The following is a 27,799-nucleotide window of genomic DNA, read 5'->3' as shown; positions in this document are numbered from 1 at the left end:
ATTTAGAATTTTCTATAAAGAATCCTGAAAAAATCTCAGCTTCCACAGAAAAAAAATGAAGCAGTACAACTGTAATTTAATTACCATATATATATATATATTTTTTTTATGTTTTTTGAGCTCCAAATCAGCATATTTGAATGATTTCTGGAGGATCATGTGACATTGAAGACTGGAGTGATGGCTGCTGAAAATTCAGCTTTGCCATCACAGGAATAAATTACATTATTTATTTATTTTTAACTGTAATAATACAATATTACTGGTTTTACTGTTTTGATCAAATAAAAGAAGCCTTGGTGAGCATAAGAATGTAGTTGCAATAAATTCTTACCAGTCCTGCATGCTACAAATGGTAGCATAAATTCATTATTACATAAACTGGTCATTAGTTATCTTTAGTTCAGTACAAGTTTATAAAGTTAACACGTCAGTTGAATTAGTTATTGAATTCAGTCCAGCGTGACATCATAGCGGGTCCTGTGAGTGTGTATCAGAGCAGACATTGTGCTGCATTTCCTACCCTGCTTAAGCAGAAGAAAATGGAAGCTGTTGTCCCTGTACCTGCCACATTTTTCCCAGAGCAGTGCCTCTAATTTCTGTGACAATATGACAGTCATTCTTATAATAAGATTGCGTGTATGCGGGGTAAATAGGAAACGGGTGAAGCGTTTACAATCCCCGTCCACATCACCAACCCTGGTGATCCTTCACTCACTGAGGGCCAGACAGAGCATATGCAGACACAACAACACTGGTTTAATGGTTTGTGTGTGTGTGTGTGTGTGTGTGTGAGGGAAGAAACATCCCATTACTCATGAGCAGCACAAAAAGGTGTGACCACTCCTACTGAATCACATGCATAGACTGGGACAGACCAGGAGGTGAACTCAGGGTGACTTGTGTTATTCTTTTAAGTTTTTGTGTTTCTCATGCTCAGGCTCAGAGTCTTACAGCAGGGAAAACCCTCTTCTGAGCCCTTGCTGGTCTCACCATGTGTCAAATTTACCATGGGGCTGTCAGGAATTTCATACTTTGCTTCCAAAACAACTAGAGAGCAGAAGGACCGGAGAGATAGAGACTCTGTGTGTATATGTGTGCCTGACACAAACCTGGCCGTCCTACAGGACTCTCACTTTCAGCCTGCTTTGTGCGTAAAGGACACCTCTAGGATACAGATGCACTTTTTGTAGACTTTTCACCCAGGTTCTCATTTAGTTGGAGCTGGTTGGCAGCGTGTGTAAGATGTGCGGGGGTTACAGCTGCATGGTGTGGTGCTGTGATCAGGGAAATACCTAAGAGGAGAGGCCTGTAGAAACTGAGATAAGATTATGTTCTGGAGGACGATAGCAGCTACCTTTCATTTGTGGTTATGGGTGGTGCGTATAGGCCCTGCTGAAGCTTCAGGCCGTGTGGAAGGAGCATTATGCTGGGCTGGACGACCCTGGGCTGCTGGAAACTTCAGCTGTGTGGGTAAGTCCGTATGCTCATTGAAGTTTTGTTTGTGGGATGTTTCAATCAAACATTGGTGATTATATATATATATATATATATATATATATTTTTTTTTTTTTTTTTCCAATATCATGAACCAAAGATTTGAAGATTTGAAGATTTAAAGTTTGGTCTGTTCATCATATAAAGCTATCAAGTGTGCCGGGAAAGATTTTAAATAAAATTTAGGAGATTTTATGGTCCTTTAATTGTGCTTTTAATCATTTTTGAGGCTTATCGGTAATGGTTACCATCTGGTTTATGATGTATGAAAAAAAAAAAAACTACTTAAACACCAAAGTAACTTTGTGTTCCACGATAGAATGAATGTCATACAGGAATGAACCACATGAACAGTTTCTTTAATATTTAATAGAATGGCCATTATATGTCCATGAAGAAATAACATCTTATTTTCAAACAAAAAAGGTTAATGAAGAATTTAATTCTAAGTCTTGTTGGACCCACTGCTTAGGAGCCACAGTGAGAAGAGAATTTGACCCTCCCTTTTATGAATCATCATATTTATATCAGAATAAGTCTAAATATTTTGTTGAATACCTTTTTATCAGATTACATCTGAAATATGAAGAAAAACTCCCTTTATTTAAAAATAACATATTTATTAACAGCTTAACATAGTTGCTATATTGATGGATTAGTTATTTGTTGCTTGATAGAAATCTTCAATCCTTTGCGCTTAACTAGAACATCAGAATTCATCCTCATCCAGTTTGCAAATAGTGACTATTAATTAATATATACTAACCATCACCATATTCAACATTTTCCATTATTTTCTCTGCACATCCTAGCAACATGGCTGTGTTTTTTTGTAATGCATTCAATCCTCCACCATGGTGTGTGTTGCTAAGATACAGTTGCTTTATTTCTACAGGCATCTGTGAGATCGATGTGTGAACCTCTCCCTATTAAAGCATGAAAAGACCTGTCTCTTAGCAACATGACATGAATGACATTATAGGTGCTAATATGGATTGGGAAGAAAGAGAAAATAATTAGCAAATTTATGACCTAAGAAAGAATGTATTTGTTAGCCGACAGGCCTCATTTATCAAACAGCTTTAGTTTAGGGTCAGGGAGGTCTCATGTTAAAGTCTTTGCAGACCACAGTTTCATCTCATCAACCTGTGAGACAAAGTTCATTTTTAAACATTTAATCCTTCGTTTAAATATTAAATCCTACTTTGAGAAGAGGTGAATTTCTGTTGACTGTCTCTGTATCTGTATGTGTCTGTATTTACAAAGATGCACAATATTATGTAAACAAATAAACTGTTAATGATGTTTATGACTCTTGACTACAACCTTTATTGCATTCAGTCTTTAACAGAACACATCGTTACAATAGGGTAATTATTAATACATACTTATTAAAACAGAGAAACAAAAAACAAACAAACAAGTAAAACAAGAAATATTCTTTTTTTATGTTTTTTTTTTTGGATATATATATATATATATATATATATATATATATATATATATATATATATATATATATATATATATATATATATATATATATGTGCAATTATACACTTTAATCCTAACAACATTGCTACCAACCAATTGGATCCCTGTCCAAACCTCAAACCCCGGCCCCAAAAAATCAGAGGGTTGTGATTGGTTGATGGAAATGGCGTTCAGGAAAAACGTCTCTAGGTTACAAATGTAACCCTTGTTCCTTGAAAGAACGAGACGCTGCGTTGAGCGCTTTGGGGAAACGCCTTTGGCAAGATCAACTCTGAATATCGTGTGCAATCTGTCCAATGGAAGAGCGTGACGTCACAGGCGGGGTGACGTAGCGACCAGGAAGCTATAAAGGCATGTGCCACTCAGCTGGCTTCAGCTTCGAGTAGGGAAGCAAGAGCCAGCAGGGGTGTCGGGAGTATGGCTCTGCGACGCAGAGTCTCATTCCTTCGAGGAACAAGGGTTACATTCGTAACCTAGAGATGTTCCTCTTCAGGAACTCGAGCTGCGTCGAACGCTTTGGGGAACGATGTGCCAACGCTGCCTGACTACCAATCCCCTGCCTAGTGTGTATCCGAAGAGCACAGCTAAGGCAAGAGGACAGAAGAGCCAGGAGCGGCTCGCATATCGAGATTGTAAAATCTGGCAAATGTAGAGGGCGTGGACCATCCCGCAGCGTTGCAGATGTCCAAGAGGGACACACCTGCTAGAAAGGCCTTAGAGGCAGCCATACTCCGCGTAGAGTGAGCCTTGGCTCCCAAAGGAAGGGGGAACACCAGAGGACTCATAGGAGACGTTAATAGCCTCGACTATCCAACGACTAAGGGTCTGCTTAGAGGCAGGGGAACCCTTTTTAGGAGGACCATAGCAAACAAGTAATTGGTCAGATTTTCTCCACAGGGCAGCTCTGTGGATGTATGCGTACAGTGCTCGCACTGGACACATACAATTTAGCTTCTCCTGGTCTGGCTCCCGAAAGGGAAGGAGGGCAGAAGGCCTGCAGTACTATAGGCTGTGGTGTAACAGAGGGAACTTTGGGAACATAACCCGCTCGAGGGTATAAGAATGCTTTGGCCATACCAGGGGCAAAGTCTAAGTAGTTAGGGGCCACCGAGAGGGCCTGAAGGTCTCCAACTCTCTTTAGAGATGTAATCGCCAGTAACAGGGCAGTCTTAAGGGTCAGATGTCTATCTGATATATCTTGAATTGGCTCGAATGGAGCTTTACAGAGAGCCTCTAACACCACAACCAAGTCCCATGTGGGAATACGGGATTGTACTGGAGGTCTCAGCCTCAGTGCACCACGGAGGAAACGTGTAACTAGGGGGTGACTACCCACTGACTGACCATCGAAAGGGACGTGGTAAGCAGCTATGGCCGCCACGTACACCTTTAAGGTGGAGTGAGTTAACCCCGCAGAGAGCCTAGCTTGTAGAAACTCAAGAACTGTACCAACTGGGCAGTTAACAGGGTCAAGCTGGCGGTCTCTGCACCATGAGGTGAAGAATTTCCACCTCATGGCATACAGTTTCCTCGTAGAGGGAGCTCTGGATTGGAGCAGGGTTGAGAGACCGGAAGCTATGAACTGTGCCCCCTCAGGGGCCACACCCACAACTTCCACAGCTCCGGGCGAGGGTGGATTATTTTGTGCTGCGCCTGAGAGAGTAGATCTGTCCTGATCGGAATCTCCCATGGAGAGCCGTCGAGGAGAGAGACCAGATCTGCGAAACATACTCGGCCCGGCCAGAACGGGGCTACTAGCAACAGACGGACCCCGTCCTGGCGTACTCTCGCAAGAACTCCCGGAGCAGAGCGATGGGGGGAAAGGCGTACAGATGAAGCCTCGGCCAGGTCTGTGTCATGTCATCTAGTCCCAGTGGAGCTGGGTGAACTAGAGAGAACCAGAAGGGACATAGCGATGTCTCTTGAGTCGCGAAGAGGTCCACCTGAGCTTTGACAAATATCTGCCATATCTGCTTCACCACTGTCTCGACAGCATGTCTGCTCCCACATTCAATCTCCCAGGAATATATACTGCTCTTAACGAGAGGAGTTTGCCCTGGGACCACAGGAGGATCTGGTATACCAGCTTGTATAAGGGTCGTGAATGCAGACCTCCCTGGTGATTGACCGATGTGTTGTCGGTGCGCACCAACACGTGACGGCCTCTCAGGTCTTGGAGGAAATATTTCAATGCTCGATACACTGCTAGCATTTCTAGACAATTGATGAGCCATGTGAGATGGCAACCACTCCACAGACCGCGGGCAGGGTGGCCACTCATGACCGCACCCCAACCGGTGAGGGACGCATCTGTCGTTAGCATTACATGGCGACCAAGAGCTCCCAACACCGGGCCCTGATTCAAGAACCAAGGTTTTTTCCACATTTCTAAGGCACAAAGGCATCGCCGCGTGACCTTGATAGTTCAGAATGGATTACCCTCGGGGAAAACCCCTTGGTCTTGAGCCACCACTGCAGGGGCCTCATGTGCAGGAGGCCAAAAGGTATCACGTTGGACACAGCTGCCATGAGCCCTAACAGTCTCTGAAACTGCTGGACAGTGAGTGACTGGCCTTCTCTGACTCTCTTGACTGAGGAAAGGATTGACTCGATCCGAGCAGGAGACATACGTGCCTACATCGTGGTCGAATCCCACACTACGCCTAGATAGGTGGTTCTCTGAACTGGAGAAAGTACACTCTTCTTGACATTCAGTCTCAAACCCAGCTCCCCCATATGGGCGAGAACGACACATTGATGTCGAACCTCCATCTGCTCTGACTGAACTAAAATCAACCAATCGTCGATATAGTTCAGAATGCGGATGCCCTGCAAACGGAGGGGTACCAGATCTGCATCTACACATTTCGTGAACGTGCGGGGTGAGAGTGCAAGGCCGAAGGGAAGTCCTCGATATTGGTACGCTTTGCCCCCGAAAGCGAACCTCAGAAACTTCCTGTGTTGTGGAAGGATGGATATGTGGAAGTATGCATCTTTGAGATCTATTGTGACAAACCAGTCCTCGGATCTGATTTGAGCTACAACCTGTTTGACAGTGAGCAGTTTGAACATTGTGACATTATTGAGAGGTTTAATTGACGTAAGTCTAAGATCGGACGCAACCCCCCATCCTTCTTTGGAACTATGAAATACCGGCTGTAAAACCCGGGCTCCCTGTTTCGAGGAGGGACCACCTCGATGGCCTCCTTCCTTAATAGGGTATTCACTTCTTGTTCCATCACCAGAGCCTGCTGGAGGCCGATGACTGTCGGTGTAACCCCATTGAACCTCGGCGGTGGATGGCCGAACTGAATACAATAGCCTCTTTCTACTGTGTGCAGGACCCAATGAGATACATTTGGCAGTAGTTTCCACGCTGCTAAATAATGTACTAAGGGAATCAGTCTCTCGAGACTGATCTCTGGTGTGAGAGGCCCCCGAAGGGGTGGCGAGCTTCCCAGCCCCTCTCTGCTCGTGGGCGGACATAACTGGGAGTGACACTCGCGGGAGACCGCTGCACCCTGAAACACTGGCAGGGTTGGCAGACCGGCCTCCAGAGGGCACTGGGGTGAGACGGGCACCGTATAATGAGGTGGACACCGCTCTACTCCAGTAGGGGCTACCCTCAGGGTCACTGCGCTTCTGGCGTCAGGACCTCTTTGTTGAGGACTTCCTAGCTTCAAATTGTACGAAGATCTGATTTCGCTTTGGAAGTCCCCGACTCAGAGCGTCGAGGGGAGCACGAGTGGCGACGCTCTGCTTTTGAGCCTTGCGGTATGAGGAGCTTGTCTGTGGTGTGGGTATCTCCCGCCCAGATAACCAACGAGAGCGACGAGGGAGGAAACTCTGGAACGCCGCCGCCTGTTTGCATTCCTCCTGGAAACTGTCGACGACAGTCTTGACTGTGTCGCCGAACAGGCCCGAGGCTTGAAGCGGGGCATCCAGGAGGCAGACCCTGTCACGCTCTCTCATCTGAGACAGGGTCAGCCATAAATGCCTCTCCGCTGCCACCAAGGCTGCCATAGACCATCCAATCGCGCGAACGGTCTCTTTGGTGGCACGGAGGGAGAGATCAGCGGACCGTCTAAGCTCTGCAATATCGTCGGACTTGATCCCCTCTCCCTAGTCTACGTCTCTCAGCAGGTCAGCCTGATATGCTTGGAGGACGGCCATAGTGTGAAGGCACGCCCCCGCCTGACCTGCTGCCACATAGCCCTTGCCCATTAACATAGATGTCGTTTTTAACGGTTTTGTGGGCAAGGCCGGAGCCTTCAGAGACGACGCCGAACCGGGTGACAGATAGCTCGCAAGCGTCTGCTCAACCGGGGACATCGCTCTGTACCCTCGCTCATCGAGCCTCGCGACATTGCCGTAATATTGAGAGTCGGGGCCGAAGAGACGGGTCGAATAAGGGTGGTTCCACGATCTCGCTATTTCTTCGTGGAAATCGGGAAAAAAGGGAAGGCTCCGGGATGGAGGTGGCTGCCTCGGTCGCAGAAACCGCTCATCTAATTTACTTTTCTGCGGTTCTGATTTTTTCTTTGCAGGCCACTCGAGTTTTAATTAATCAGACAAAGAGAGGTGGAGTGTCGACCCCTCACCCTGGGGGGAAGAAACCGACGAGCGTGCTTCCGAACCCAGGGTTTGGGCGCCGGATCTGGCAGATGAAGAAGGATATTCAGGCAAAAAAGGCAAAAAAATTTATAGCGCGATCTGGATTCGCCCTTCATATGTCTGGTCTTAGCTTTGCTCTTAGGCATTATGTTGCTTTATTGGGACAGACAACAATAAATAAGACTCACAAGACAGACTTTTTGACATGCACACACAGAGCGCTTGCTGAAAGACGCGAAGCTGAAGCCAGCTGCGTGGCACGTGCCTTTATAGCTTCCTGGTCTCTACGTCACCCCGCCTGTGACGTCACACTCTTCCATTGGACAGATTGCACACGATATTCAGAGTTGATCTTGCCAAAGCCGTTTCCCAAAAGCGCTCAACGCAGCTCGAGTTCCTGAAGAGGAACTAAATCTGTAAGCATGTCCTGCTTGAATGTAAATCACGTTTTACCATTATGTTCAAAATATTTCTTGCAAAGTCACTATAATTTGACATTGTATATATATTGTTCGTTGCAATGCAGTTCAACTCTTAGAATGGATTTAGTAGTCTATTAGTTAGATTTGAAGAGTGTTTTGCACATAAGTTTGTATAAAATGGTTACTGAACTTCAAATTAGGATCAGATTAGAAGTGATGTCAATGTTTACTGCATTTAGTTTGTGTTATTTTGATTAGTTTTCTCAGGTTTCTCTATTTGTCTCTTTAAAGATCCTGATCCTTATCTGTTACTTGGCCTTGGAAAAAGCATCCAGAGAATGAACCTTGATGGGGACCAGAGAAGAATCGTGTCTAAGGTGGGAAGGTCCATCTTGTTGGATTTCCATTTAAGTGAGGGCACAATGTTTTGGGCTGACATGCATGCAGGACAAATCAGCAGGGCAGGACTGGACGGAACACGCAGACAGGTAATACAGAAGCCCCATTAATGCTATAGTTGTTTATAAATGGTTTTGTTATTTTTAACATGCATGTATCTATATTTATATATAAGTTTAGCTGAAAGTTATTTATATGTCATATAAATATGTTCTTTTAATTTTAAATTCCATCAGTGATCATTTGAAGCCTGTTCCAAGTTTTTTAATGCAATTTTGGTTCATTCTTTCAGAAGCTTCTCTCATCAGTGAAAGGAATCACGGGTCTGGCTGTGGACTGGATTGAAAACACAGTTCTCTGGAGCAATGCGGAAAAAGGAACGATACATAGAATGGACACAGATGGGAGAAATGAAAAGATTGTCCTAAGAGACCTGTCTCAGCCAAGAAGTGTGGTTGTTGATCCAAATGAGAGGTAAAAATGTGTAAATCTATATAGTCATTCAAGGATAGGAAAAATGCACTTTATCAAAACTGACATAATTTAGCTTGATCTCTTTGAAAAAAGAAAATGAAATGCACAATGAAAATGATTTTTTTTTAAACAAATAATGTATTTTTCCAGTCAAATGTTTTTGAACAGTAAGATTTTTAATATTTTTTAAAGAAGTATCTTCTTCTCACCAAGCCCTGCATTTGCCTACAGCAAAAACATTAAAATTTTGAAATATTTTTACTATTTTTCTATTTGAAAATATTTTAAAATGTATCTTATTCCTGTGATGTCAAAGCTGAATTTTCAGCATCATTACTCCAGTCTTCAGTGTCACATGATCCTTTAGAAATCATTCTAATATTCTGATTTGCCATTCAAAAATATGTATTATTATTATTATGTTGAAAACAGCTGAGTAGATTTTTGATCATTTTTTAAGCATACGTGCAAAAAAATATATTTATTTCTATAAACCCCTCAGCTTTTGAATCATGTTACAAAAGCTTTATATTTCAGATAAATGCTGATCTTTGGACCTTTCTGTCCAATCAAAGAATCCTTAAAAAAATTACTGTTTTAAATATTGATGATAATAATAATAATAATAATAATAATAATAATAATAATAATAATAATAATAAATGTTTCTTGAACAGCAAATCAGCATATTGGAATGATTTCTGAAGGATCATGTGACACTGAAGACTGGAGTCCTGATGCTGAAAATGTGGCTTTGATCACAGGAATAAATTACATTTTGAAATATATTCAAGAGAAAGAATAGAAAGCAGTTTTTTTAAATGCTAAAAAAATATTTCACAATATTACTGCTTTTGCTGAATTTTGGATGAAATGAATGCAGGCTTGGTGAGAAGAAGAGAATTATTTAAACAACATAAAAACAATCTTACTGTTCAAAACTGGTAGTGTGTATATATAATTGAAAAATAAAAATAAGCAATAAATAGACCTACATAAAAGAGCTAAAACTTCAGTGGTAATAAATATGAAGTTGTGAGTACATTGCAATATGGCTTGTGGAGCAATAGGTCAGAGCTGTTACCCACAACAACATGTTTTACATTTTTTACTCTGTTCTCTCAGCAATGTGCTTGTTGACTGTAGGGGAGATGACTGGGATGACTAAAGGCTCGGTCATTTGCACAGTTCTTCTCAGGACTGTGTTGCTCAAATCCTAGTTTGCTCGCTAGCTATAAATGCTAGAGCATTCAGACAGTCACATTCTTTGAAACATGGCTGGCACATAGGTGAAGATCTAGTAAGTGTCTCAAACATCACACTGACCTTACCTTTCTTCTAAAGGACTGGTCTGTGAAGAGATTATCAAGCAACCATTTTGGTTCCAATACAAATATCTCAACATTAGTAGATATTCATTGGGGGAGCTGTAAAGAAAATAATTTCAGTTGTTTTCCAGTGAACTTTAATATTAATGCAGAATGAATGATTTAATTTGTATATTACAATTTAAAAAGAAAACATTTCTGGCTGATATGGCAATGATTATTTTCATGTTATAGGCAGTGAATGAAAATGACTTATATTAAAGGTGCTGTTTGTAAGTTTTTGATTCTACTAAAGCATAACAATCCCATAATATGTTTGCAGATATTTAAGAAACATTCTAAGTTAATATACTTGTTTATCTGAAAAACAATGCTACAGTCAATTATTCTCCTTTGAAAATGTTTGTTCTGGGCCGGAATGTCGGTCTCTGTTTGGTTAGTAAAATCCACCCCCTGTCAGTTTTCCCAATTGTATTTCGGCACCTCGGGTTGCCAGTTGGTGGAAAACACAGCATCTTTAATTTCATTCATCGTGAAGTGCACTCGTTCCTGTTGGTGACATCAATCTGGCAAACCTGCGTGTGCGTCAAGTCCGGGGAGGAGGGACCGGGTGAAAAAAACCCTCTCCAATATTTTGAATTTGGACTGTAATACCTAGTTCAACCACTACATACAGCACCTTTAAAATACTGTACTGTTTTAGAGAGAGAGATGTATAAGAATGCTATCACAACATTTTTCTAGATATATTTTCTGGCTGTCAGATGGGTTGACTCCCAGTCTCCAGCGTTCAGACATGAGTGGTGGGAAGAGGGCAACAGTGCTGAAAGCTGCAGACAGACTGAAGGTTCTGGCTATAGACCACCGGGACAGGAGGCTCTTCTGGGTTCAGCAGGGCCAAGGAGTGCACACTGCTATAGGGTCCTGCAACTATGATGGCAACATTATTAACGTCTTTAATCAGCCATTCAGGTAAAAGTCTTCTAATGTAAAAATATAAGAGGTAATTCAGGTAATTACTGTTTCATATATTAAAGTAGTAGTAAATACGTCCTCCCTGTCCTAGATCACATTCTCTCAGGATGACGATTTTTCTTGATTATGTGTACCTAACGGACTCTAAGTCAAAAAGAATAATGGGAGTAAACAAGTACACAGGGGGCCAAGGAGAGACTGTCAATTCTAAAAGGATGCCACACCCCCCTGCTGATGTCAAAGTGGTACATCCCATCAATCAGCCAGTAGTGGAAATTCCAACTCCATTCACTCCAGGTTGGTTATGGAATAATTATACATCATCTTAATTGCTTTATAAAATGCTGGAGTATTTGCTTTCAGAATATATTACCAAAACATATTTGAATAGTTATTATAATTATTTCTAACCATTAGGGGTGCACGATAAATATCGGCCGATCATTAATGCGCATCTCGTCAGTAAAGTTGGTTATCTAATCAGAGGTAAATTCCATCAGGTGCGTGATTTCACATAGAGCAGCTGTTACTACATGGAGCCGTTGTTAACTGACAAGCTACGTAAATTCACGTTCATTATCAGTGTGAAATCACGCACCTGATGGAATATTCTGCTGATTAGATAACTGGCTTTACTGATGAGATGCATATTAATTATCGGCCGATATTTATCGTGCACCCCTACCAACCATTATTTCATTGCTCCAATTACTCCACTCTTCTTTCTATAATCATAAACTGTGTCAAACTAGTTGATTTTAAGTAGTGTTGAGTAAAGTTAGTTTTAAAAGTAATACATTACAATATTGCGGTACTTTCAGTGGAAAGTACGTTACTCTTTGTCACCTGAGCTGGGCTTGCTTATTTATTTTTAATAACAAAAATCCCAAAAGTTATGTTTTGGGCAACTTTAAAGCCCCTTTCACACTCAAAATGAAATAAAGAAGCCTCAGGCTGAAGGAAGTGGCTCTGCCTCTACACTTCACTCACAATTTCTCTCAACACAGACAGGAGAAAGGTGTTTGTGAATAAATGTGAAAACAAATCAACTGCCGTTACTTATTTGAAAAAGTAGCTCAGATGTTTTCTTCTAATGCATTAATTTACTAGTTACTTAAAATTAAGTATTCTTATTATGTAACCTATAATGTTTTACCCCCAATACTGATTGTAAGTTCTCACAATTATCCTAAACGTCACATGGAGAGCAAATTTATTGCATATTGGTGGTTTTGCTTAAAATGAGATACTGTTCTTATGCAGGCTGCAATCGACACACAGGAGAGTGTGTGAAAGTGTGTTCCGATCACAGTGACACTGGTCTGTGCCAATGCAGGGACGGTTTTACCCTCAGTAAACAAGGCAACTACTGTGAAGGTACAGCCTCCATTTCCCTTGTGAAACACAGTAACTTCTAAAATATACAGTAGCATTTCTGGAGAAGTCCACCACTTTCTTCTCTCGTTCAAAACTATCTTCTTCTCTTTCAGATATCAATGAATGTGCCCTGTGGAACCACGGCTGTTCACTGGGATGTGAGAACGTTCCGGGCTCATACTTCTGCAGCTGCCCTAAGGGTTACCTGTTACTCCCCGATTTGAAGACCTGCCAAGGTAGGACTGGAAACTGGGGGTTGGATTATGAAACACTGACTCTAATAGCATACATATCAATGAGCTGGAATTCATGAGTCAGAGACATAGAGCAAGAGAGAATAAAAAAAAAAGAAAAAGGACTGGAATGAGACAGAGAGCATCTCTAGACTTCATTGTTTGTGCTCTAATTGTGCATTGAGGCAGAGCTAGACAGCGCAGCGCAATAAGATTATGAGATGACATCAGTAATGAGGAACATATTTAGTCAGCAGCTTTGCCTGGCTAAGCAGGTCAAGAGCAAAGCAACAGCGAGATTAACCCTCAATGCAGTCCTCGCACCTGCGAACGCTCATATACACCTGCAGTCAAGTTTTGAAGCCATGTTTTCTGACAGCCAAGATGCTTAGAGATGGTGAAATTACAATTAAAAAACATAATTTATGGAATAGATTATTATTTATTGTGAATAATTAGAATAAAAGTACATTAAACTTTTGAATGCAGAAAAAAATATGTAAATGAATGCAAATGAAAAATGAGATGTCACGTTATCTTAACTCTTAACTCGGAGCATCATATGCTTTTACTCATTCTGACCAAGGGACCCCTTCCGCACTTTCACCTTTGTGGGTTGGATTAGGGTCTTGACATCATAACGGGATTGTAGAGAGTGTCCCGTTGAGCTCGTTTCCCACCATATGGCTTCTTCAAAACCTATCGTCATTACTGGTGTCAGAACCATTCCCAATCTGGAATAAAAATATCTTATGTTTTGGAGTTATCTGGCTTTAAATCTTTATTTATATTCTTTTTAACTGGTGTAATCACTTATTGTAAATGCAGGCCTTGTTTTATATCTATTAAGTGTAAACCTGAATAAAACAAAATCTTCCAGACATTGTTAATTGTTTCAGGGCTGGTGTTTTGTAAATATCGGATGATTGGATTTGGGATTATTAGGTGTCAGAATAAGGACTGTCTGATAGGCACAGTGCCACAAGGTCTGTTGGTTCAGAGAGGAGTTGGTGGAAACTTTGAGGTGAGAATTGATCATCTGAGGACAGGGGTTTTGGAAATGAAAGATTGAGGCCGTAAGCTTAAGACTTTAGATTTGTTTGCGTTGTCTTGTCAGACTGCAGCCAACCACACGTCATTCTATTTCCCCAAATGATCATGCTTTAATGATTAGTTTGAGGACAATATTCAAAGTGCCAGTGGAAGTAAAATGCCTGGGTTGTGAACAGGTCATTTCTAACCCTCACAGTCATGAGATCAGGCACGTGCACACATAGACATGAAAGGGGGCTTGAGCACCTGCCCTTTTTATTCCTGGAGAGAAAGTGCCCTTTTTTCTGGGCTGCTTTTTTTTTTTTTTTGAAAAATATGATATATTTCTGTTTGCACACAGCTTCCCTGTCAAACAAATATATTTATTGAAATATAGTATCTAAATATCAGGTCAGGAGTTCTGAAGCGCTCCCTCTCCCTCTCCCCCGATTGTTAAACCTGATTGTATTGCTTCCGCTAAAGAAAATAGTCTGCTCCGTCTCTACGGTTAGAATCCTGTGAGTCCATAGCAACGCTCTGTTTTTCATGGCAACGGTCTGTTATACTCCGCACAGCGGTCTGTTGGTTATACAGACCGCATTCTACATTGGACTTACATCAAGAGTCTTTCCCCCTGAAATTTAGAAATCTAAATTGGTGAATTTAGAAGAAATCTACAGATGCAAACAGATGGAGGATACACTCTAAAAAATGTAGTAAATCTGAGTAACTGCATCTGGTACATTAATAAATAAAACTGAGTAGAAATAAGTTAACATTAAACTTTAAAAATAACATTATTTATAAATTAACTATTTAAGTAATTTAACTTTTTTTATTTCCTCGAAACCTTTATAAAATAGTATTCCATACCACCACAAATACATACATGACTGTTACATATCTGGACTCAGTTTGTGTGTTTTTGCCCCTGTGACCCAGTTTCTGTCTTCCGTGTCTGGTTTGATTAGTTTCCAGGTGTGTCTCTTCATTTCCCCATGTGTTCCATGTCCCTGTTAATTTAGTCATGCCATCCACCTGTGTTTCCCCAATTATCCCTTCTACTTAATCTTGTCCTTTGAGTTCAGTGTTGTCGGGTCTACTAACTAACCAGTGACTATCCACTTACGTGTGTCTATCTCTGTGCTCCATGTGTTGGATATAATAAAAGCCTTATTTCGTGTATCCTCGGCTCCGTGTTCCGTTCCGGCAGCGTAAACGGTAACAGAAGACCCGACCTGAAAAAGTTAAGTTAAGTGTTTTCCCCTCTGTTTTGTTTTCCGTTTTTTCCAGTTTTTTCTTTCCGTAGTGTGTCATGGATCCCCTCTATAGCCCGAATTCCTCCTTCTCCTGCTGGAGCAGGAGGGACTTTCTCGAGGACCATACCAAACGTTTTCTCTTGCTAGCTAATGCCACCAGCTACCCGGACCACGCGCTCTGCTCCTTTTATCACGCCAGCTTGAACTCCAAGTGCAGAGCGTTGTCGCCCGAAGATGGTCCTCGGGAGGATTTTGCCGCATTTATAGAGTGGACTCTGGTGAGAAATGGGTCACCTCTCACTGTCAGCCCAATGGAGGATCTCGCCAGGTCCACTCTGGACCCAGAGCCCAGCCTACCATCTCCCCACGGTACGGGGCATAAGCCCGAGCCCACCGATGACCGAGAGCGACCCGTCAGACCAGGTGCGAGAGCCGGCGACACTGCCCACCACGAGGGAGCAAAATGTGGAGCGCCAATTGGGTCAAAATGAGGTGGAGGATCGTACAGACTGTGATCCCCAGTTAAGCCCAGGACGGGCTCCTGATCCCCCGTTAAGCCCAGGACGGGCTCCTGATCCCCCGTTAAGCCCAGGACGGGCTCCTGATCCCCCGTTAAGCCCAGGACGGGCTCCTGATCCCCCGTTAAGCCCAGGACGGGCTCCAGCCCCAGAGTTCGCTCCAGTGCCTGCTCCTCCGAAATTCCCACCCACTCCTGCCTCCTCCTCCGCTGTCAGCCCCTCTGCTCGTCCTCAGCCTACCATCATTGTGGTGCGAGCTCAGCGGGACTGCCATCCTCCAGCGCCGCCTTGGTCGGCGTCTCCCTCACCTCCGCCTCCAGCCTCTGAGGCCTGGACTCCGCCTTGGCCCATTGACCCGTCGGCTCCACCATGGCTCCTAGCTCCTTCCCCTCCGCCGTGGCCCGGCAGTCCACATGCTTGGCCTGGCTCCCTCATCCCTCCGGCTCCGCCTAAGTCTGGCGTCATCCATCCTATGCCTCGGGACTCCACTCCTCCGGCTTCGCCTCGTCCCTCCGGCTCCGTCAGGCTCCTTCATCCCCTCGGCTACACCTCAGTCCTCTGTCACTCTGGCCTCACCGCGGCCTTCCGGATCCACATCGCCGCGTCAGTCACCAGAGCCATCTGTTCCGCCTAGGACCTACGGCGCCTCCCCGTCACCCTGGCTCTCCGTCTCCGCTGCGGGCTCCTCCTCCACTTGCTCCGTTGCCATGGGTCGAGTCCCTGGAGTCGGCGACCATTCCTTCTCCATGGCTCCTTCCACCGTCGGCCCCACCTTGGGCCGTTATGGCTGTGGCCTGGGCCCTGCTGGGTGCCTCCTGCTCCAGATCCCTCCATCGTCTCCTCCCTCCGTGGTCCCTGTCTGCTGGCCCCCTCCTGGGAGTCCGTCCTCCACCGGAGCCTCCTCCCAAGTTCCCACCCACGCCTCCCTCTGTTGTTTCTACGATGCGAGGACGCACCTACCGGGAGGGGGGAGTAATGTTACATATCTGGACTCAGTTTGTGTGGTTTTTGCCCCTGTGACCCAGTTTCTGTCTTCCGTGTCTGGTTTGATTAGTTTCCAGGTGTGTCTCTTCATTTCCCCATGTGTTCCATGTCCCTGTTAATTTAGTCATGCCATCCACCTGTGTTTCCCCAATTATCCCTTCTACTTAATCCTTGTCCTTTGAGTTCAGTGTTGTCGGGTCTACTAACTAACCAGTGACTATCCACTTACGTGTGTCTATCTCTGTGCTCCATGTGTTGGATATAATAAAAGCCTTATTTCGTGTATCCTGGGCTCCGTGTTCCTTCCGGCAGCGTAAACGGTAACAATGACATTGGATTTTATTGAATTTTTACTCTATTTTGGTAAGTTTAATTTTAAAGTGTTATGTATTCTGATAACACCAAAATAATTAAAACGATGTAGTGCCTTGTGCAAAAATAAACAAATTATTAGTAAAACACGCCCCTCTGTTTGATGCAGTTATTTAGGTTATTCTAAATATGAAGAGTTCAGATGAAAAATCCTCTAAGTGCCATCTGAAATTTCCTTCAATAATGATCATTTTTATCAAGCTTGTATGTTTATGTTCACTTATTTCACATTACTGGCAATGAAAATTACCTATTAATTGTCATTTAAGTTAAATTACTGAACTTAAATACGAGCTTGAAAAAAAAAAAAAGCTCATAAGAAAATTTCAGATGGCACTTAGAGGCTTTTGCATCTGAACTCTTCATATATATACTTGAAACTAGTAGCATAAATGTTTTCAAAACATGCACATTGTGGAATGGTTTCCTTTGCTGCTCTATAAACCTAGTGAATACTAAGGAGACCATGGTTTCTGTGAACTGATTATTTTGTAGACATCTTTTGAAAATGAAACTATTGCGTGAGTTTGAGGAATATAAAATTATTAAAATTAAAATTTTTTAAAAGGAAGTCGGTTGCGTTAATATATATATATATATATATATATACTTTTTTGTAAAAAAAAAAAAAAAAAAACTAATTATGAGAAGTGCCCTTTATTTCACTTGAGCCCCTGCCCCTCAAAATGTCTGTGCACGTCCCTGCATGAGATTGACCTTATTCTTACGTTTGGGGCTCGAGTGTGTAAAATAAGTGTGAATTCTAAATTAATTTCCCTTCAGATTATATAAACACCCAATCAAAACCCAGCAGAATGATAAGTATCCATTCTAGTAACACAGTTTTTGTTGTTTAGGGTTTTAATATTTAGTTCTTCAGGCATTTTCTTCAGAGAAAATATACAGTAAAATAAATTTGTTGATGTGAGAATCACTCAATTTATGTTTATCTAACTTAAAAAGTATTTTTGTTTCAAATCTTGGTAAATGCAAAATCTATTTAAAAATATATTTTGGACAGTATAAATACATTGTTAAAATATATTAGTATTTTAAAAAGTGGAAAATAAATGTATTAAAAATGTTTATGTAAATATATTTTAGTACATTATAACTTTTAATAATATCTATTAACAATTGTGTGTGTGCGTATATATTAACAATTGTGTGTGTGTGTGTGTATAATAAGTCTCTTTTGCTCATCAAGGCTGCATTTATTTGATTAAAAATATAGACAAAACAAAATTGATTTCCAACAATGATAACAAATTAGCATATTAAATGATTTCTGAAGGATCATGTGACGGGTAATGATGCTGAAAATTTAAATTTGCATCAAAGAAATAAATTATATTTTAAAGTATGTTAAAATAGAATCCCATTATTTTTAAATTCTGACAATATTTCACAATATTACTGTTTGAGTCAAATATGTGTAGCCTTGATGAGCGGAAGAGACTATATATATATATATATATATATATATATATATATATATATATATATATGTATGTGTGTGTGTACCATATTCAATAAAGTCAATAAAATTAACTGATGATGTTGCAGTAAAACACTGTTGTAAATGGCAGAATTTTAACTGGCTTGCTTACATTTGTCTACAGAGTCTAAACCATGCATGGAGAATGGCACAGTTTGTGATCATGCATGTGTGCACACTGCAGAAGATGATGTGTGTGTGTGTCCAGAGGGGTCTGTGCTTAATTCTGATGGCCGTTCGTGCACAGGTGTGTGCTTTTGTAAATCAAAGTACATTAAAAGCCAGATTATGTATGTATTTATGCCTGTGGCTGTTTTCTTCACCATTGTCTATGTTTCAGGCTGTTTGTCTGCAGATCGAGGGGGCTGCAGTCAGATGTGTGTGACTTTATATCCAGGCAGGTGGGTTTGTGAGTGCCAGCCTGGATACCAGCTCCAGCCTGATGGAAAACACTGTGCTGCCGCAGGCAAGTCCTACAAATTTTCTCCTAGACGTATTGGTTTAAGCCTAAGTGCATTTGCTTCCAATGACCTCGTACATCTGGAATCTCTTTGTTTTATTTCAAGCAGGACCTCCAGTCTACCTGTTGTTTGCCAATACAGTGGATATAAGACAGATTAACGCAGATGGCAAAAAGAGCAAAACACTTCTGCAGGAACCAAGAGGCAGTATCATAGCTTTGGACTATGATCCAGTGCAGGAGCAGGTAAAATTACACACACATGCCTGAAGATTGCTGAGCTGAGGAGACCACACATCACATATATGATGTGTTTACTGCAGAAATTAAGTTCAGGGCTCATGTTGATAAAATAATGTTTGAAACTGCCATCTTGTGGCCACAGAATTTAAATGTAAGAGGACACATTTCTGTTTTCTGCTTACAAACAAAATCTTCACTTGTCACACATTTTCTGAAACCTGACACTCAAACACCAGAACCACACACCAAATCTGCAAAACCCTACACTAATTCTTGGCCTTTGACTCTCCATTTTCAATTTCATAAAATGCTTCTCACAAAACACATCACACAACTCACTATGAAACACACAAATCTAACTTAACATATCTAGTTCATATTATGGCAAAAGTGTTTGCAAATGTTTGCTTTTGAGATATGTTTGTGATTTTTTGAATGCAGTGCATCATTTTGCAAGAGATGTGAGGCATTTTGCATTTTGTGTGTGCAATTCTTGGATTTGTGTGTAAAGTTTTGAAAATGTGTTTAAGAAGTTGCAATGTGGACTTTTATTTCTATGACTCTATATTTCTTTCATTTATATCTGTTTGTAGTTTTGTATTTGGTTTTGCGTTGCACTACATTAAAATTAATAATAAATGAGTAAATAAATAAGAAAAAAATACTGTACATTTATTCTTTGTAAAAAAAAGTATAATATTTTAACCTTAATATATTTACTATTAAAACAATGGTTGCCAGTAGAATAAAGCTAACGGGATTGAGCTCATCATTTCCAACCAGTCTTTACAAATCAGAACAAATGTTTATTTATTTAAAAATTTTCTCTGATATTTACTTAAGTGTTTTATTTTTCCTTAAAATGTCATATAAAAGTAGTCATTTGGTTTTGTTTATTTAGGTGTATTTTGCAGATAAAATCCGGAAGCGTATTGAGAGGGCTTCCCTGGATGGAGGTTTCAGAGAGATGCTGTTTTCCACTGGACTCGACTCACCCGAGGGTCTGGCTGTGGACTGGGTCCATCGCAAACTGTACTGGACTGATAGAGGGTAGGATACGGACAAATACAAACACACTTCTTCAGATGTATACCTATATTCTTAACTGACTTTACCATTCTGTGTTTCAGATTATCTTCTATTTCCCGCAGTGGTTTAAATGGTGTTGACAGAGAAATCTTTATAGATGAAGACATCCTGAAACCAAGAGGCATTGCCCTACATCCTCAGGCACAGTAAGGCCTCTGAAACTGCATTTTAATTTTCTTCTCTTCAGTTTGTCTTCATTGACGTCCTGTAAACTGAAAATAGTACAGTGGCCAGAGCCATTTTATTATGAACACCTTTTTAATGATGGAGAGTTCAGCAAAAATGACATTTACTTCACTGTATACTGTAATCACCCTCATGGCATTCCAAGGCAAGCAGCTCTATGAATCAACATGGATTTTGGCATGCATTAACTTTCCGTCTGTGTGTCTGGAGGAAGGTATATTGGACAGACATGGGTAGCCGTCCTGCAGTGGAGCGCTCAGGTCTGAACAGAGACGTGCGTGAAGTCGTGGTCAGCACCGGTCTGGTGTCTCCTAGTGGTCTAGCTGTGGATCACGGCTCCCAGCGTCTGTACTGGTGTGACCTGAGCAGAGGTGTGATTGAGTCGGCCAACCTGGACGGTTCTGATCGCCATACACTAAGCGAGAACCAAGTAGGTGAGGCTTCTCTGCCAAAAACACACACGTGCACCTTCACTACACAAACAAATACTGTGTGTACTATATATGCATGGAACGCAAACTACACTTTGCAACAAATATTATTTATACTGGTTTATATGTAATATGTTTCTGTTTTTGCTTTTGCTCAGGTCGGCCGTTTGATGTTGCAGTGTTTGAGAATGTGCTCTGGGTCAGTGACTGGGATGGTCACCTGCTCTACCGGATAGACATGAGAACTGGACCAAACCCTGAGCGTCTCCGTGACATCTCTATCCAACCAGCTGCTCTAGTTGTTGTGCATCCTCTTGTCAAACCAGGTATGGATATTTGACTTATTAACAGACTATCTGCTTTGGGTTTTACCATTAGTTTTAATAATGTGTAAAAGTGCATAAGAAAATGGTGGTTGTTGCAGTATAGTTTTATTTTTAAATGTTTTTTAGAAGAAAGGTTGCATTTATTTGATGAAGAATAATTATAAAAAAAAAATGCATTGAAACAGTAATTTTGTGAGATGCTATTACAATTTAAAAGAACTCTTTTCTATTTTAATATGTTTTCAAATGTATTCCTGTGAATTTTTTTAGCATCATTACTCCAGTCTTCCCAGACACATTTCTGGGATGATCAAGGTTGAAAACAGTTGTGCTGCTTGATATTTTTGTGGAATCTGATACCGACAATGTTTTCTTTTTCAGGATTTTGTTAAGGAATACAAAGATCAAAAGAACAGCATTTATTTGAAATCTTTTGTAACAGAAAAGTCTTTACAGTCACCTTTTTTTATTAATTGAATGCATCAGTTAAAGAGTTTAGTATTTATTTCAGTATAGTAGGACAAACTGCATAACAGGAATGATCTGATGCATGTTTCCTGCTCTATAGGAGCAAATGTTTGTCTTCATGAAAATGGAGGATGTGCTCAAGTGTGTGAGAGCAGACTGGGATTGGCTCTTTGCTCATGTCACGCGAAGCACGTTCTTTCAGATGATGGAAAAGACTGTCTGCCAATTAATTCATCATTCACTGGTCAGTATAATGAGAATTAAAAAAAAAACGATGGAAAGAATGCTTGTCCTGTAAAGTCACATTAAACCATTAAAGCAATCTGAAATCAACTCTTTGCATAATCATGTTAAAAATAGCTGTATTCCTCCACACAGAATCAGATAATGGTGAATCAAGTGATCGTTTGAGAAATAAAACGCTGAATGATGAGAGGACGCCACTGGCCATGCTTTACACAGAGAGGATGGTTTCAGGTAGAAAAATATCAGCAACAATCACAATCATCATTTTTTGAACACATAATGCTGTAATTGACCAGTCAGAATCAAGTATTCCAGAGCTAAAGAGATAACTTGAGACTGCTGTGATCTCATTTAGATCAGAATGACTGCTACTCTCTCAGATGTGATGTGAATGCTCAGTGTTTGCTGAAGGAAGGCCGAGCCGTGTGTCAGTGTGTGACAGGTTTTGCTGGAGATGGGGAGCTGTGTGTGGGTAAGCCTGTGTGTGTTTGCACTACATGTCAGATGATTTTGATTTAGTATAGACTGAAGCAGCTGGATTGTGATGTATGTGTGAAACTGAATTTGAGTGTATGGATATTGATGTGTGTGTCATGTGATATGTGCCTGTTATTGGGTGTATTGACTAGTCTTTATGTAAATTTGGGTTTGTGTACATGAGCACATACAGTATTGACAATATATGTGTGTCTGTGTCTCTCTGTGTGTGTGTGTTTGCACAGACGTTGATGAATGCAAAGCAGGCCTGGCAGATTGTAGTGTGTCTGAGGTTGAGTGTGTGAACACAGCAGGTGGATATTTCTGCCAATGCAAGACTGGATTCACTGGAGATGGTCAACACTGTATGGGTATGACAAAATATTTACACAATTATATATAATAATTACAAAAACATTCAATAAAATCATTATGGTGACTTGGAATATTTCATTCTGCTTTTGATTTGTTTGCAACTATTTAGTTTGACACTGTTAAACTGCTCAAAGTAATTGACAATATTGTGTCTAAAATGTACATGACTTAATGTGAACTTGTTTAACTGACTGCTATGTACAGTACAAGCAGTGTTCACATTAGTCTGAATGTCAGTCATAGGAATATAAATTTGTGATATGAACTGTTGTTCAAATGTTTAGGGTCAGTAAGATTTTTTTAAGGAATTAATACTTTTATTCAGCAAGGATGCATTAAATCAAAAAATAAAGATATTTACAATATAACAAAATATTTTTTCCCCCTTTAATAACCATGAAAGGATCCTGAAAATATGTCAACATTGATAATAAGAAATGTTTCTTGAGCAACAAATCAGTTTAGAAAAAATTCTAAAGGATCATGTGACATAGAAAACGAATAGCTGCTGAAAATTCATAAATAAAGAATAATTTAAAATATTAATATTATTTCTATTAAAATAGAAAGCAGTTATTGAAAATGTACTAGTATTTCACAATATAATTTTTTTACTAATCAAAGAAATGCAGCCTTGGTGAGATTAAGATAATTATTTCAGAAACGTAAAGAATCATACATCATATATACTGTATGAGACATAAATCATAAACATTTTCCCTTTTTTTTAAATGCATATTTCCAGTGTGTGTGTGTGTGTGTGTGTGTGTCTTTACAGATATAGATGAATGTCGATTAGATATGCATGGCTGCGATGTGAACGCTGAGTGTTTGAATGCAGTAGGAAAATATCAGTGCAGATGTAGACCTGGGTTCACAGGCACAGGATTTAGCTGTCATGGTAAGATTCACCTTTTTTGTTGTTTTAACTGAAACAGTGTCTTTATAAAATCATCTGTTGTACAATTGTCTATGTCCATATTATGGGTCATAATCGTTTGAGACCATGAGCAGTAAGGCCCCTAATCTGAGTTTTGTGCAAAAGGGAAATGCACTGACATTCAGCAGAAATGCATGATGCAACATAATAGTGACCTCATTTTCATGCTGTTTCTTGTTGCAGAGGAGTTTAAGAGCGCCTCCTCTTGGCCGAGTACAGGAAGTCCACTTGATGTCACATCGTCATGGCAACACAATGATGCTGTGCAGAACTGCCCCTCTACACACGACTCATACTGTCTGTATGAAGGAATGTGCTTCTATTTCCCTGAGATGGAGTCTTATGCCTGCAAGCAAGTGTTTGCTTATATAGCTTTTGTCATGTGGAAGCTTCAACCTGACTTTTATATTTCCCATAATCCCTGTTTTTTGCATATACCACAATTTCTTTTGAGCTTCATCCATAAGATGATTTTTACAATGAGGCTTTAGTTAATGAGCAGTAGATGGCAGTCTTGTACTAAAAATCCTATGGCTTTTTACTGAACGTTTGCCCTTGACAAAAAGGGCACACATTAAGTGTATTCAGTAGATCATTTTATTCTAGTATTATATAATAATGAATATTGCTTTTAACGATGCTCTGTGTGTGTTTGTGCTGCAGCTGTGTGTTAGGTTACATGGGGGAGCGCTGTCAGTTCAGTGATCTTGAATGGTGGGAGTTGCAGCAGGCTGAAGAGGAGAAGAGGAGGAATATAGCTATAGCAATGTGTATTGTGCTCCTCATCACTCTTCTCTCCATCGCTGCCTGCATCACCTACTGCTGCGGGTGAGAGTGATGCAGGCAAAGCTGCCAGGGGTCAGAGATACACATTAATAACACACATGCTCATTTCTGTTGCTCTGGAGGCATGGAGGCAATGGATTTTCGAAAGAATAGATAATGAATAATCAAAAATATTATAGATTTTTGTAAGTTAACAATATCTACACTATTTTTTAATGCATGTTTTTAACACACTTTATTCTGTTGCTTTGGAGACATGAGGGCAATATATCTTTAAAGAAGAAATAATGAATAATCTAAATGATTATAGATTTTTGTAAATTAATATCCACACCACATGACCAAGCTCAAAAAAAAAAAAATACCTTCAGAAATGCACGTTAATAACACACTTAATTATTTTTGTTACTCTGGAGGCAATACAGATTTTCGAAAAATAAATAATGAATAATCTAAATTATTATAGGTTTTTGTAAATTAATATTACATACTCTAAATGACAAACAGTATGTGGACTCCTCAATTTTTTTTTTTTAAGAAATGCAATGCTTCCTTACTTATTTCTGTTACTCTAGAGTCATGGAGGCAAAATTAAATAATGAATAAAATGTACTTATAACTAGAAAAGTTTGTCAAGAAATCTTTTCAGTGTTGACTTGACAAGGCCTTATTTGAATGTTTTGAATAAAAATGTTAGTCATGTAAAAAAGGCCGTAAAGGTTTAAAATTGGTAGGTTATAAGATATTTCTTATAGAAACAGTGACATATTTTTGCATATTTAATTTATTAAGATGAACATTTTCCAAGAATTCCATTTTTTTAATTAGCTTTTTAGTGAATTCTTCATCCTGTCATATCAATTCCAAATGACCTTCCTGAACGTATTTCCCAATACAGTTTAATTTAAGACTTGAAAAGGGGCCAGGATTTTGCACAACCCTGCCATAGTGTATCATGGTCAAGAAAAAAAATCAAACTGAAAAAGGTACAAAACCAGAGCTTCTGCCACAGTTTGTCTTAATGCCTCCTATTTGTAATGGATCCAAGAAACAAGATGAAAATAGACACTGTGACAAAAAAAAAATGGCTCTAAAACAGCCTCTTTCCATTTCATCGAAAGCCTCTAATGGTTTGATTGCTGCCGGTCTGGGTTCATTTCCCTGCTTTACCAGGTGAACAGCGTGTAAAAGTGGCATTAAATTGTTTATTAGGAGAGGAGGCTGCAGATGTAAAGATGTTTTCTTTCCCTTGAGCATGTGTCAGAAGTCTTTAAACACACACACACACACACACACACACACACACACACACACACACACACACACACACACACACACACACACACACACACACACACACACACATCAAAACAGCTGGGTGATATTTTCCTCACCCTGGTTAAGTGTCTAATTCTCTGTGCCTGTGTTTAGTGACACTGACCCGTGTGTGTGGTGTTTTGTTATACTCCTAAAGCAGCATACTTATGTCTGGCTCCTCTGGCCCCTGCACCTCAATGCAGCAGCCACACGCTTTCAATTACATGCTTGGTTTAGCTTGTACTACAGCAATTACATATCAAAATAGGTCATTCTTACACCCCAAAATGGACCCAGTGATCTATAACCTTATTTAAAAGCTACACGGGTGGCAATTTTTCTGTCTAAAATTGCGTTTTTCACTTGGTTACTCATGTTTCCGTTTTATTTTTCTTCATTTTTCTATCTATATCAACTTAACGCACACTTTCAATCTCACACTCATACACACAAACACAATTCTGGTTTGGTTTATCCCAAAGCCTGTTATTGCCCCAGGTGTAGGGGTGAGACACACATATCCAATACACATGTTTGTAATAATGCTACTTATCATACCTTCACGTCTCACTGCAGGTCTCCATATTTCATTCTCACTCAACAGGATCCGGAGATTGGTTTTGCCCTCGGTGTCAGTTAGCAGGGTGCCAATCCATGAACGGAAAAAAATCGAAACGCTTCAGATTACTATTTACATAGATATGAGGGTTATGTGAATGTAATACTTTTCATAGGAACCAGTTCAATGAATTTGACATTTAGCCTTTCAGAAACAAATCTACACCCAATGTCACAAGCTCAGTCTCCATAAAACAATAAATAAAATGAAAAGATACATCATATACCAAACTTTACATTGGTTAAACTGACATTACAAATTGCTTAATAGGTTTATTTTCAATCACTGATAACTGTGAGTACTGTATATTATGAATTCAAAGTGAATAGGATTTTTTTTTTGGTCATTATCAGGTCTAAAAGACATTCTGGAACTTATCCCTCAGAGGATGAAGTGGGTGATATAAGCATGAGTGAGGACAGTATGACGGAGACAACAACAGCCACTCCGCAGGTAAGGTGTTTATTCTTAATGTGAGTTTTTGAATTTTCAAGCAATGGATAATTTTGGGGATAATATTGTTTATTTACACATTGTATATAAGCAGGTCTATGTGATTATGGATGCTTCTCCCTGCGGTGATGAAAAGGACCTTCGTGTGATAGGGTGTCCCAGAACAACAGTATGCCCCTCCTGCTCTTCAAACGCCAGTAAGAATCTCCTTTTCTATTTTCTCCTAGACAGACAGACAGACAGACAGACAGACAGACAGATAGATAGATAGATAGATAGATAGATAGATAGATAGATGGATAGATGGATAGATAGATAGATCTCATTAGACATAAGGCCATCAGCTTTCTGTGTTCATATATATTTTGTTTTTTTTTTAACTAGGGGACAGTTTTGCTTTAGAAGAGGCTGGAAAGCTACAGAGAGACAACTGTGGTCAGGATGTTGCCGGCAGCTGTGTGTCCTGCGATATGAAGACCTCCGATAATCTCATCTCTTTAGAAGACCCTCAGGCAACGCCCCAATGATTCATCAGACGATAGTCTTCATTGGAGACTGACCCATGAACTGATCATGTGAATATGTTCCATTTTAGAGTCATTGCCCTTCAGTGTTACAGTACAGCCAACTGGCAAAGTACATTATTAAAAAAAAAAAAAAAAAAAAATGTTTAAACAAGATTTCACATTGAAGTTGCACCAGTTTTTTGTCAACAGATTTCATACAAAAGTAGATTAGCTAGTCACTATTTGTTGAAGTAAAGAGATTGGCACATCCCTCAAATGGTTTTATGCAATACATAAGAGCTATAGAATGTGTTGAGATCATTAAAGTAGGTCATCTAAAGAGAGTCTTGTTTTTCTGCTTTTAACGTTGCTGTTTATTGTCACCTATGAGCCATTAGACA

At 40.3% G+C, this 27,799-nt stretch overlaps 1 protein-coding gene across 1 annotated transcript; it reads left to right on the top strand.

Moving 5' to 3' along the window:
* Positions 1-875: 875 nt before the first annotated feature.
* On the top strand, positions 876-27,799 carry egf (epidermal growth factor). The gene is made up of 24 exons (XM_059515817.1): positions 876-1,473; positions 8,319-8,515; positions 8,719-8,900; positions 10,973-11,200; positions 11,295-11,500; positions 12,467-12,580; positions 12,694-12,816; positions 18,601-18,723; positions 18,817-18,942; positions 19,046-19,182; positions 20,081-20,229; positions 20,310-20,414; positions 20,665-20,888; positions 21,044-21,211; positions 21,780-21,923; positions 22,058-22,156; positions 22,281-22,397; positions 22,648-22,773; positions 23,556-23,678; positions 23,901-24,069; positions 24,381-24,545; positions 26,793-26,892; positions 26,987-27,089; positions 27,277-27,799. Exons 1-24 carry the CDS (start codon positions 1,332-1,334, stop codon positions 27,417-27,419), a joined length of 3,513 nt encoding a protein of 1,170 aa, XP_059371800.1. The 5' UTR covers positions 876-1,331; the 3' UTR covers positions 27,420-27,799.

Source organism: Carassius carassius, chromosome 29 (genome assembly GCF_963082965.1).
Source record: "Carassius carassius chromosome 29, fCarCar2.1, whole genome shotgun sequence".
Taxonomy (NCBI): domain Eukaryota; kingdom Metazoa; phylum Chordata; class Actinopteri; order Cypriniformes; family Cyprinidae; genus Carassius; species Carassius carassius.
This window is presented reverse-complemented; position numbering and strand designations above follow the sequence as displayed.